A 14,018-nucleotide genomic window follows, 5' to 3' on the forward strand; every position below is an offset into this window, starting at 1 on the left:
AACAGAACCGGAGAAGAGAAGACAGGGCTTCCAAATTCTAGGTCAGCACTTCATTTTCAATGAATCTAGTGTCCCTGATTTCTTCCAGTTTCTCCCCAAGGATTCTTTCCCTCCCTTGCATCTCTCTGTACACTGCTTTCTATGTTACTACAGATCAAAGTAAAATCCTTTATGAATAAATAATAAAGCTAACTCGATGTATTTAAAAGTCTGAAAACATACCTTTTCTAACAGATCTTGGTTTGTCCTAATCAGCAGCTGCTTCTCTTCAACCCATTTTGAGTCCTACGAGGAAAGAAATATTAAACACATTCACTCTTGTTTAAACAAGCTATTCAAATGTCATTATACTTTACACAGAGAACAGTAAGAGACAAACGACATAATAGACTCAGAGCTAGCCTCAGTATCAGAGAGTGCAAGGTTCAAGTAATTCCTCTAACATTCTGGTTATGTGACTCTGGGAAAAGTCACTTAAACTCTCAGCACTCCAGGCACATTGTGCAGACCATGTTAGGAGGTCCCATGGATTGGTGAAATCAAATGTATGGGGGAAAAGAAGATAAACAGAATAGCAGATACATGGGAATTCACTTTGCTGGGCTTTCCTTCCTCTCTTTGCTTAACTCTTAACTTTGACATATCTGTGACTCCAACAGTGTAGGTACTCCCTCTCCCAACACAGATCACCACACATTTATGCCTTCTGTCTTATGATATTCTGATCCACAGCCTTCCAACAAATGCCTCATTGAAGAACTAACCAATGTGTTGGGAAGTCTTTTGGCTCAATCAGTATTTAATGGGTACCAACACAGAACTCAAGCTGTTCTTCCATCATCCCTCATTCTTGCTTCATGACTGGTCCTCTGCTTTTCCTGTTACACTTTTTTGATTTGGTTATTCAACCTGCTTGGTTTCTACCTAACTATTAGTTTATCTGGCTTTCCATCTTGTCCTTACAACAATATGAGAGGATTTTGTTTTGTTTTGAAATGTCTTCCTTTAAATTATTACAATGTATAATACCTGGTCCATTGCTGACATAGACTCCCCCATATACTTCCCCTAGGATGATTTAGAAAGGGGGCAAGTTGCAGGCTATAGTAAAGTTGAATAGGTATTTGAAATTAGAAGGTAAATTATGGCAAGATGGTTGGAAGATGACAAATTTGGGTAAAGGTTGAAATTGACTCTTTGATCACCCATCAGCTGTCCCAGGCTATGAATATCTATATCTTGTCTCCTGGATGCCTACGGCCCTTCATATCCAACCCTTCTGCCTGCTAAATGAGACTATATTCTGTTTGGAGAAACATCCTCTACACTGTCTTTCCAAAGGAAAAAAAAATTACCTGTCCAAGGTCCTGTTCTCTCAGGATCCTATTATCTTTTAGGAGACAGCTAGGTACTAATCCCTACCAATTTCTGGCCACATGTCTTATAATTTATATTTTAAAGGTTACCTTCAGGAGTGAGCTTTGACCAAAAACATTATTTCCCAAAAAGGCAATTGGAGGTATTATAACTACCCAAATGGTGAGCTCTGAGACCCAGCCCAACTATTCTAGTCCTTAAAATCATTCCACATATTTATCTGCCTATTTGCCAAAGTTGAGTCAGGAATGAGGTAAGAATCACAAACTATGGTAGTAAAGGAATGTTAGAAGTAATAGGCAGATATTGTGACCCTGGAAAATAGCTCTAGAATCAACCTAGGAAGCAGAAACTCTCAATTTGTGGAATACCAATTTAGTAACAGAAATATTCTATCCTAGAAAATATAATCAGAAATAACTCTGACCATAACAGTTCATGTTTCTGTAGAGCTCTCATGTTTACAAATAATTATTCAAAACAATTCTTGGAAGTTGTTAGAATAAGTATTATTAGAATCCCTGTCTTACTGATAAGAAAACTGAGGCTCAAAGATATTAAGTGATTTCCTAAAAGTCACACAGCTAACAAGTGTCAAAACTGGAATTCAAATCCATTTCTCTTTACTTCAGTTTCAGGGCTGTCTACTACCATGTTGCCTCTTCATTCACTTTTGGATTCAAAATCCTTCAGTGGATGCCCAATGTCTATCTCCTCCAATCCAAGCTCTTGATCTAGCATTAAAGGTCTAAATTATCTTTCCAGACTTATCTTACCTCACTGTTCTTCCCAAACCAAATGACTTTCTGTCCCTTTCTCTACCCCTTAGCCCCATGGCTGTATTCTTTTCAAGACTTCTATCTGAAGTTCCCTTCCTGACTTGCATGAACTGATGATGAGTGAGATGAGCAGAACCAGGAGAACATTGTACATAGTATCAACCATATTGTGTATTGCTTGACTGTGATATACTTGGCTCTTCTCAGCAATACAATGGTCCAAGATAGCTCCAAAGGACTAATGATGGAAAATGCTCTCCAAATCCAGAGAAGAAAGAACTGTTGAATCTGGATGCAGATTGAACCATACTATTTCTATTGTTTTTGTTGTTGTTTTTCTTTTTTAAGGTTTTTCCTTTTTGCTCTGATTCTTCTCTCATTATATGACTAATGCAGAAATAGGTTTAATGTGATTGTACATATGTAACCTATATCAGATTACTTGCTGTCTTGGGGAGGGGGGAGGGAGGGGAGGGATGGAGAAAAATTTGAAACTAGAAATCTTATAAGAACAAATGTTGAGAATTATTTCTAAATGTAACTGGAAAATAATAAAATATTTATATGAAGTGCCTTTTCCTTTAAATTCTATCAAAATCCTAAAACTCCTTAAAGACCCAGATAAAATATTACTTCCCCCATGTAACATCCTCTGATACACCTCCTCTCCCAGAAAGAATAGTTCTTTCTTATTTCCTCACATAATATTTGTGGCACTTACTGCATCCTACTTTGATAGCAGAATTATTTATGTAAGTTTTTGGTCACCCCCTCCCTTCTAGATTATAAAGGACCTTAAAGTTAGGCATTACATCTTAGGCATCTTTGTATCTCCTTAGTGCATTACATATCATTTTATTCTCTCAGAAACCCCGTAAAGTAGATGTTTATCCCCATTTTATAGTACAGGAAACTGAGAAAGATGTAAAATGATTTACCCAGGATCACACAGCTAGTGTGTATGTGAGACAGGATTTTAACAGAGGTCTTATTGACTCTGAGTCCTATACTCTATCTACTTGGCCACGTAGTTGCCTCAAACACAGCACATATTACTTGATGAAGAATTTATATTTTTCCTTTCAAATCTAAGTTTAAAATGTTTTGTCCTTGTCCTTGTGAGAAAGTCTTGGTTATTTATCCAGTTGGCAAGGAAAGAAGGAAAAATGATAGTGGAATACTATTTTTTAAAAACAAATTACAAGCAAAGGGAGTTACACACTTTCAACTAGACCCAATATGTATTTGTTTTCTACAGGTTCAGAATCACAGAACATCAGAGCTAGAAGGAATCTTAGAAACTGTCCCATTTAACCATTTTGTTTTAGAGTTAGGAACCTGAAACCCAGAGGAAGGTATTTGTCCAAGGCATATTGTCAATATCCTATCTTCTTACCCATAAGGGTATACTGTCCAGTGATACAGGATGCAACCAATCATAACTTCACATCTGATACAATGAAAAAGAGCATTGGTTCTAAAAGTCAGAGGACTTGGATTCCGATCATGCCTCTGTGATTTTGGACAATAATTTTATCCCTTTGGGCATTAGTCTCCATATATGTAAAATGAAGGGGTTGTATTGGATGGGACATGAGGTCCTTTGTAGCTTTAATCTGTTTTTTCATCCTCCCATGAGATACTTGATGGGAAAGTCTATATCTATTTCTCACTAACATGTAGAAACTTGTTAGTTTCATGGAAATTATGGGGGTGTTGGGGGAAAATGCCAATAAGATTTTATGGTAGAGGAGAAGAAATATGGGCATAGTCTGATATGCACATTGGATTCTGAGACAGTAAATTTCAAAGAATTCAGAGGAAAAATGGGCAAGATTCCATGGACTAAAATGATTCAAGGGAAGTTAACTGAGTAGGGAAGATAGATTTTCAGGAATGAAATTTTATAGACACAAAGGAAACAAATCTAGTAAAGAAGAAAAACGGGATTTGTCTGAAAAGGCCACTGTGGAGGCACAAAGAATACAATAAGTAACTGAATTTTAAAAATAAATGTATAGATGATGGATGCAAGACCATGTAACAGAATATTAAGCAAAGAGAAAAGTAGCAGAGAGAGAGAGAGAACTAGGAATGCTAAAGAAGATTATCAAAGAAGCAATAGGCCCTTTGCTTGATGTAGATGCAATGATGAAACTGACACTAGAAAGAAGGAAGAGATGCTCAATCTTTACTTGTTTTCTCTGCAAAGAAGTCTGTAAAAATGAAGAAAAGAACAAAAATGACTACCATGGAACTGATCCTGAAGAAATAGTAAGAGAGCACATAAGAAGGCCTTGACAAATGCACATAACCTGGCTTATCTGAATTATTTGCTTATGTCCTGAAAGAATTAACAGATGTGATTGCTTAGCCATTGTTAGTGATATTTGAAAGATCAAGGAAAACAAAAGGAACCTACCACAAGATTGGAGAAGGCAAATGTGTTCCAATTTTCAAAAATGGGAGAGAAGAAAGTCTACAAACTATCAACCAGTCAACTTGACTTCAAATACAGTGAAAAATTAAGAAAGGATCATTAATCAATCAATTGAGAAATATGTGTTTAACACCTACTATGTGCCAGGCACTATGATAAGTACTGGTGATGGCTAGTGAACATATAGAAAGGAAAATAGTGATTAAAATGAGCTAGTATGACTATATAAAATCATAATAGACTAACCTTATTTCCCTTTTTTTGACAAGATAAATATAATACATGAGGGTATTGTTACAGTTATAATTAACCTAGATTTTCACAAAGCTTTTGAAAGAGAATCCCCTTATAGTTCTTGTGGAAAAGATAGAAAAATATGTATTAGAATGATGATACAAATAGATGGACACAGAACTGCTTGGAATTAACATCATCATCATCATGACAAGAATTCATATAGGTCCTTAAGGTTTTGCAAAGTAACCACAAAGGAAATGATGGGTTGTCACATGTAGGAAGGATTTAGCTAGTTTTGTTTGGCCCCAGAGCACAAAGCCAAGAGCAATGGGTGGAAGTCACAAAAAGGACAAAATTTGGCTTGATGGCATGGAAAAAAAATCCTAAAAATTAGAACTGTCCAAAAGTAGAATGGGCAATCTTGAGTGATTGTGGGTTCTCACTCCACAGTGGTCTTTGATCAGAGACTAGATTGCAACTTGCTGTGTATAGTATAATAGGGATTCTTTGGTGGATTGAGTTGGACCAGATAATTGCTGGGATCCCTTCCAATTCTCCAATTCTGCATTTCTGTAACAACAATACCATTCTACCAGGTAGTTAGTTATGAATATTTTTGAAATATAAGAGGAAAATTAAAACAGAGAAAACACACACACACACAACTTTTTACCTGTCCTTTCTCAATTAGTGATTTCTCCAAATCTTCGATTTTGGCCTGGCACCTAATTAGATCAGCTTGTAGTTGCTCACGAGTCTGGAAAAACAGAACATGAGCAGTTCCATTAGCATGAAGCAAACAAGGGTAGGAAGACTGCATATAAAAGCAAGAACAACATTGTGGCTTTTTAAAAAATGTAGGCATAGCTATTTAAATAGTGTTAAAAGTTGGTGCATTTAGAGGTTAACTTTATATCAGCTATAGGAGTATTTAATATTTCCTTCTGTCCCCCATCCTGAGTAACCCCTCTAAGAATGCTAATATTCACATCTTAGTGCATAAAGGACTAAATTGATCATTTAAATGAATGTTACATTTTTCCACTTCCACAACAATGATTAAAGTTGAAATGGTATTTAATTTTGCCCTGTGAACCTTTTTTGCTCTACTTTTTATATAAATAAATGTTGTTCCTCTCACATTTGTAAATTGCTTTTTCTTTTTTTATAGGGGGAAGGGGGTGGCAATGAGGGTTAAGTGACTTGTCCAGGGTCATACAGCTAGTAAGTGTCAAGTGTCTGAGGCCAGATTTGAACTCAGGTCCACCTGAACCCAGGGCTGGTGTTTTATCCACTGCACCACCTGGATGGCCCTGTTTTATACTTTTAAATAGTTGTCCACCTGTGGGTCTTTTCATTTGAAAGTAAGATTTCACCCTTATCTTGATGAGGCTTAGGCTTACACAGTACTTCCATCTCCACACCATATCCTTCTCCACCAAAAAAAGTACACTCTCCCTTCCATATCTTTGTTCAACTCCCCTTTATGTGTTTTCTTTTCCTGTTAGAATGCAAGCTTTTCAAGCACAGGGACAATCTTGTTTGTTCATACTTACATCCCTAGTACTTAGCACATTGTCACAGTTTGTGGCATATAGTAAGCACTTAATAAATGCTCCATCTATCTATCTTTTTATCTCTAAACTTTCGTTTAGGTATAAAAACTTGTGTAGGATAATATTGACTAATGAACATTACATATTCTAAAAAATCATCTGGTAAATGCACCTTTTTAATTTACTAAGCACGGAATACTGTATATTAGAGATGTATGTGTTCATGTTTTATCCCTTGCTAGACTATAAGCTCTATGAGAGCAGGGATTGTGTCTGATCTAAACTTATTAAGAATATTGTAAACAGGGGGCAGCTAGATGGCACAGTGGATAAAGCACCATCCCTGGACACACACACACACACACACACACACACACACACACACACATATATATATATATATATATATATATATATATATATATATATATATATATATATATAAAACAGGACTCCTATTCTGATAGGGGCTAGCTTAGATGATGTTGGTGGTCAATTTGCAATGAAAATATTAGCAAATACTTGATGGAATGAAGCTTGGATTTTCAAGTCATATTAATAGAGACCTCCCTATAGGACCACATGATAAAAAAGAGCGTTCAGTACAAAGTAGAATTATGCCAAACTCAATTAGACAAGATTTAGCCACTGAGGGAGCAAAACATTAAATATATAAGGCAGTGTCACAGCAAAGTTCCAGATGACAACAATTCCAGGTACATTCAATGTGGTTAAAGAACAAGTGATATTAATCTGGAAGAAAATCACCAGCCGGTGTATAGATGATCCTTTTTTATTTTTCTCAATTCTATTTTTTTTTTTTTACTTTTTAGTTTCAACAGATATGGGGGTATAGTGTGAAAATGTAGCCATGATACCTCAATGAATCAAGACCTCAATTCCAGTCCTGACACTGTGGCTTATTAGCTATGTGACCTTGGACACTTCACAAACTCTCTAAGCTTCAGTTACCTCACCTAGAAAATGGAAATGATACCTGTAATATCTATGTAACAGAAGCATTTTGAGAAATATACTTTGTAAAAAGTAAAGCACTAAGAATATTTGGAACACAAAGTTTTAAAAAATCAATGTGAAAGGGGCAGCTAGGTGGCACAGTGGATAAAGCACCAGCCCTAGATTCAGGAGGACCTGAGTTCAAATCCAGCCTCAGACACTTGACAATAGCTGTGTGACCCTGGGCAAATCACTTAACCCCAATTGCCTCACGAAAAAAAAATCAATGTGGAAAAAAACCCTGTTTTTTACATGTAACTTGGGGAAAATTCTAAATAAATAACTAAAGGAAAGCACTACTAGGAATCCTGGAGACTTCAGAAAGATGACTCTTTAATTATTACATTATAAATTTCATCAAGAAAGGAATTGCCTCAATGTTCAAGTTGACGTCAGTAAGACCCAGGTTTACATCCTGCTTCAGACACTTGCTAGTTGTGTGACCATGTGACATTCCCATCCCCAAAAGTCACTTAACCTCTCTGAACCTGTATATATGTGTATGTGTATTTATGTATGAATGTATGTAATAACAGTCAACTTTCACGTATTTTAAGTTTCACAGAGTATATTACATATATTATCTGACTTCCATCAGAGTTGTTTTTTTATTTTTTATTTTTTTGGTGAGGCAATTGGACTTAAGTGACTTGCCCAGGGTCACACAGCTAGTAAGTGTTAAGTGTCTGAGGCCCGATCCAAATTCAGGTCCTCCTGAATCCGGGGCCGGTGCTGTATCCACTGCGCCACCTAGCTGCCCCCCATCAGTTTTAAGTCAAATGTGATGCATGTAAAGTGATTTGCAAATCTTAAAGCACTATAAAATGTCAGATATTACCATTATTATTATAGTCTTTGTCATTATTATTAATCTTATGATTTTTCCTAATTCTTTACAAAGTAGGTTAATAACAACTGACATTTACTATGTTCCAGGCACTGTGTTAAGTACTTTACAGATATTATATTAGTTAATCTTCACAACAACCCTGAAAGGTAGGTACAATTATTATTCACATTTTACAGTAGAGAAATCTGAGTCAAACAGAGGTTAAGTGACTTTCCCAGGTCAAACAAATAGTAAGTGTCTGAGGCAGGATGTGAACTCGTCTTCTTTAGTATGGACACACTACCCACTGTGGATCAAAAAACTTGGATTGGAAAAAAATACATCTATATTTTCACTAACCTTTAACTGAAATTCAGCGTTTTCTTCAATTATTTCAAAACATTATTCTGGGGGCAGCTAGGTAGCGCAGTGGATAGAGTACTGGCCCTGGATTCAGGAGTACCTGAGTTCAAATCCGGCCTCAGACACTTAACACTTACTAGCTGTGTGACCCTGGGCAAGTCACTTAACCCCAACTGCCTCACCCAAAAAAAAAAAAAAAAAACATTATTCTGAGAATAGCTCCAGAGGCTTCAACAGACAACCAAAGGGGCTTTGACACATAAAAAGTTTAAGAATTCCTAATCTGGGGGATCTCTACTTCTGAGATATCATGGGGAATGCAGATGCCAAAAGTCAAATTATTTTGGGCCCTTCCCTGAGACGGATCTTGATAGATATTGAATATGTCAGGTTATGATTGCCAGGATGGTAAGGAATACGATAAACAGAGCATATAAGGAACTGAGAATTTATAATAGAAGAAAAAAAAGTGTTCAGGGACACATGATGGGACAACAGATATTTGAAGGATTATTGTAGGGAATAGACTTGCTTTTGGTTGCTCTCTAGGGCAGACCTAGAATCACTGGGTGGAAGTTACACAGGATAATAGTGACTAATGAAGCTAAGTGGTTATTGAAATGAATGACATAAATTGTTGAATAACAGAATGTTCTAAGTAGCAGAAACCTCAGCGCTTATGATATTCAATCAAAGGGTCAGGGATGTTATAGAAAGCATTTCTAAATTGGATAGGAGTTTGAACTTGCTGTGATATAATGCCCCTTTCAATGCTAAGATTTCACTTTATTTCACATAATTTTTAAAAATTCTGGACCATTTTTAAAAACAAACATGTAGGATTCACACACTTATGATGTAATGAGCATCTAAATGATTAATTATCTTACTGCCACTTATATGCGTATTATACTCTCAAGTTACTCTCTATATTGGAGAAATTTTTCAATAAATTCTGGATATTCTAAATCATTTCTAGGGTAGGTAATAATAGTAAAAACAATAGGTAACATTTATACAAAGCTTTAAGGTTTACAAACATTTTAGATCTATAACAGGTTAAATGTCATCTTGTGATATGAGTCTTCTGGTAGAAGGGACATTAGTTCTGGAGTCTAAAGACCTAACTTTAAATTCAATGTCAATTGTCTATGTGATCTACTACATGTCATTTCCCTCTGTACCTTAGTTTCCTACTCTGTGAAAATAGATCATCTTTAAAGGGCCCCAGCTTTAACATACTAAAATCTTTTCTTGTCCTCTTTATAACCACCATCAATACCCCCAAGATAATGAAGGCATTCGAATTGAAATTCCATTAGAACTGAGTCCATGTCTTATTTTAAGATGGCCAGCACCCAGAAACCAGCACAGGACTCTGCATATGACAAATGTTTTTAAATGCTTGTTAGTCAACTGTTGCAAGCCACTCAGGACTGGACATCCCACTTATCTGAAAATCCCCAGTTGCCTTCATGTTCATATGTGATCCAACTGTCACAAAATACTTCCCCACTTACCCTGGCTTCTCTCTCTGCATCCAGGGTTCCACCCACTTGTTCCTGAAGCAAAGCATAGGCTCTCTGCAAAGCCTGGTATTCTCTAGTCAGCTGACAAAACCTCAAGTCTGCCTCTTCTCTGGTTGTGGTCTGAAAATAGCAAAAAGGAAAAGGGGTTGGGGGCAGGGAGAGAGAAAGCGTTACTTAATACTAACAATCTCTCTACATCTTAGTTTTCTCATCTATTAAAATGAGATGGAGATTGGCCTGGCAGACCTCAGAGATTCCTTTCATTTCTAATCCTATGGACCTACTATTTAGTATGGCTGCAAATGTCAGAGTTTGTTTAGGAAGTAAAATTCCAATCACACGTACCCTGCCCTTTGGCCCCTTCCACAGGGACAGTCTTTAAGAAACCTTGCAGAGATACTGGTAGATTCCTTCCCTTTCTAGATGTAACAGAGGCTTAAAGCAACATGAAACCAGGAAAATCCACCACCTTAAGTGGGAGAGGATTGGTTTAATGAACTACTTGTTAGCAGATAATAATCTGGATGCTACAGAGCTCAGGTGAGCACACTAATAATCTAGAACAAGATACAATGGAGACAGCATTGTACTGCTACTACAGGAGACTGGGTGAGAATTCTGAATTTTGACCCCTGACTACTTTTAGCCATGCAATATTGGGCAATGGATTTCATTTCTCTGCATATCAGCTTCTTCCATTAGCATAAAGAAGGTGCTGCTACTTGTGCTATAGTCCTCTGAGAGGGGCTCTGGCATAATGGAGGTGCCCTAGACCTGAATTCAGGAGACATGATTTGAAATGTTGACGCTGATATTTACCAGCTATGCAAAAAATTTAACCTCCATTTGCCTCGGTTTCCTCAACTATAAAATGTGGGTAATAATAGCACCTACCTCCCAGGGATATTGTGAGGATTGATTTAAACATTTAAAAAAATGCTAGAAAGTATTACTGTCAAGGGCATCTAGGTGGCATAGTGGATAGAGCACAGGGCCTGGAGTCAGGAATAACTGAGTTCAAATCTAGATGCAGTTACTAGCTGTATGACCCTGGGCACACTTAACTCTTATTTGCCTCAGTTCCTTGTTTGTAAAATGGAGACACACTGGAGAAAAGAAATGGCAAACTACTCCAGTATCTTTGCCAAGAAAACCCCATGGAAAGTCCATGGGGTCATATGGAATTGGGCATGACTGAACAACAACTACTACTATTGCCATTATTATTATTTTCATTATTGTTATTAAGCCCATAGCTCACTCTTCAATCTTTAAAGCACCAGATAATGGTGAGTTATTATTTTTTCTCAACAATTTTAGTTTATTCTGTCAGATTAAGGAAGGAGATCTGTAGCTTAATGTTAAATTCCAAAGTAAAAATAAAAAGTGAAAATAAATAGGTAAATCTCATTTAGTCTGCTGTAGTTTCTATATGTTCTGGAAATATATGCTAACGCATAAAAGACAAACTGAGGATTTCCCAATTGAGAGAGGGGGGGAGGAAGGAAGGAAGGAAGGAGAGAAGAAAAAAGGAAAAAAAGAAAGAAAGAAAGAAAGAAAGAAAGAAAGAAAGAAAGAAAGAAAGAAAGAAAGAAAGAAAGAAAGAAAGAAAGAAAGAAAGACAGACCAAGTCTCCCTATCTCGTCCAGGCTAGAAATAGAGCTGCCACTCATTGGGTCCAATCCTGCTGCTGATCAGCATGGAAGCTTTAACCTGTTCTGTTTTTTAGACCTGGACTGGTTTGCCCTTCTTAGGCAACCTATTGGCCCTCCACACCCAGGGCCTCTCCAAAAATTAATATTAGGTTTAGTGTAGATTACATCTCACAACTTCCAAACTAACAGCCTTAGTCTCCCCAGCAGTAGGTGTAATAGGTATAGGAACCACACCAAGCTAGGCATTCTACACTCTCTGAACATTGCCCTTACTGCACAAACAATATGAATTATTTAATAATGCACAAAACGGCAATGATTTATTTTAAAATATTAAGCACTTGAGTGTTAAAAATAAATAAATGATAAACAAAACCAAACTATCCTTGGTGAGCAGGGAAGATTTTTCAATAAAACAGACTGAAAACTAGCTGCTGTGTATTTAAATCTTTTAGCAAAAGACAAAAACAAAAACAAAAAAACCCTTTTTCAATGGCAACAATAAGAAATAGGAATGAGTCATTCCCTTGATTGATCCCATGGACAAGTTAACACAGAGAAAGAGAGAGGGAGAGAGAAAGGGAGAGAGGGAGAGGGAGGGAGAGGGAGAGGGAGAGGGAGAGGGAGAGGGAGAGGGAGAGGGAGAGAGAGAGGGAGAGGGAGAGGGAGAGGGAGAGGGAGAGGGAGAGGGAGAGGGAGAGGGAGAGGGAGAGGGAGAGGGAGACGGAGACAGAGACAGAGACAGAGAGACAGAGAGACAGAGAGACAGAGAGACAGAGAGAATATGCTTACATCATCCAGGTCTTCCTCTGGTGTTGCTGGTGTCCTATCTGTCCTGTCTGTATTATAAGAGGTTTCAGATAATGTTTCTGAGTCAACAGATTCTTCATCAAATCCAAAAAATGTCTCCACAACATGCTTCTGCAAAATTAAAATTGTACTTTGTTATTAACAAAACACTTCACATAAGAAAGGTGGCAAAGTTTAGCAGAGCTGGTCTTAGATGATGCAGGTTCAAATGTCACCTCATTAATGGGTGAGCTGAGTAAATCATTTAGCCTCCAAGAGCATTAGTCCTGATTTCTGCAAAACATGAATGATTATGTATATGCTATTTACCTTATAAGCATATTGCAAGGAGAGGCCTATGCAAAACTTCAAGCTTTATATAAAAGTGTAGTGTCCTGGCATAGATGATAGAGAGTTGCCCTTGAAGCCCAGTTTTCAAGTCTTACCTCTGATACATGTTCGCTGTGATGGAGAACAAGTTATTTAAATCCTGGATTACACATAATTCTCTAAATGTAAAAACTGCAGAGAAGATACTGATTTTCTCCATGTTCCCTCACTAGAGCCTCACTAATACTACTGAAATCACATGTCCAATGCCTCTTTCTATTATTATAATAAAAAGTCACCTAACACTTATCAGACTTCATTGTATGAACTAAGAATTTTATTCCAAGCACCTTAAAAACTGGGTAGGCTCCCTCTTATTTGGAGCATTATCTCACTTGATCTTCATAACAACCCTGAGAAGTAAGTAACATTATTGTCATCCCCTTTTAACATATGACGAAGCTAAGGCAGACAGAGGTTATGTGACTTCCTGGGGCCCCACTACTAGTTAAAGTGTCTGAAACTAGATTTGAACTCGGGTCTTTGAACCTTGGGCAACTAGGTGGCAGTGGCTAAAGCACTGGGCTTGGAATCAGCAGGACTCATCTTCATGAGTTCGAGTCTTGCTTCAGATAATTATTAGCTATGTAATGTTGGGCAAGTCACTTAAGCCTCTTTGCCCCAGTTTCCTCATCTGTAAAATGAGCTAGAGAAGGAAAAGGCAAAGGCAAACCACTCCATTGTCTTTTCCAAGTAAACCCCCAAATGGTGTCATGAAGAGTTGGACATGACTAAAGTGACTCAACAACAACTTCCTGACCTGAGGGCCAGTGCTCTATCTGTTGTACCACCTATCTAAAATAGCATAAATAATCTTTATCCTATTTTTCAGACAAGGAACATGCATCAGACAGATTTCCCATATTGAAACAAAACTTGTTTTTGTTTGCTGAACATATTCTTTTCGCTCTCTCTATTTCCCCAATCTTTCTACTAACATATTGCTGATCCTTCAAGGTCCTGCCATGCCACTGCTAAATCTTTCTAGAGCACCTAGCTACACAAGTGTTAAACACGGAGCCAGATGTTAGCTAGGAAAGCCATTTAATCTATTGGA

At 37.2% G+C, this 14,018-nt stretch overlaps 1 protein-coding gene across 7 annotated transcripts in view; it reads right to left on the reverse strand.

Moving 5' to 3' along the window:
• Positions 1-14,018, reverse strand: part of JAKMIP1 (janus kinase and microtubule interacting protein 1) — a 249,332-nt gene that overhangs the window by 59,286 nt on the left and 176,028 nt on the right. For all 7 annotated transcript variants that reach the window (XM_043969801.1, XM_043969803.1, XM_043969798.1 and 4 more), the window contains 4 exons: positions 12,575-12,703; positions 10,119-10,247; positions 5,507-5,590; positions 223-285 (listed from right to left, as the gene is read on the reverse strand). In XM_043969801.1, the coding sequence (XP_043825736.1) occupies positions 223-285; positions 5,507-5,590; positions 10,119-10,247; positions 12,575-12,703 (405 nt within the window). The remainder of the gene's footprint in view (positions 1-222; positions 286-5,506; positions 5,591-10,118; positions 10,248-12,574; positions 12,704-14,018) is intronic.

The sequence above is a fragment of the Dromiciops gliroides genome, chromosome 6 (genome assembly GCF_019393635.1).
Source record: "Dromiciops gliroides isolate mDroGli1 chromosome 6, mDroGli1.pri, whole genome shotgun sequence".
Taxonomy (NCBI): domain Eukaryota; kingdom Metazoa; phylum Chordata; class Mammalia; order Microbiotheria; family Microbiotheriidae; genus Dromiciops; species Dromiciops gliroides.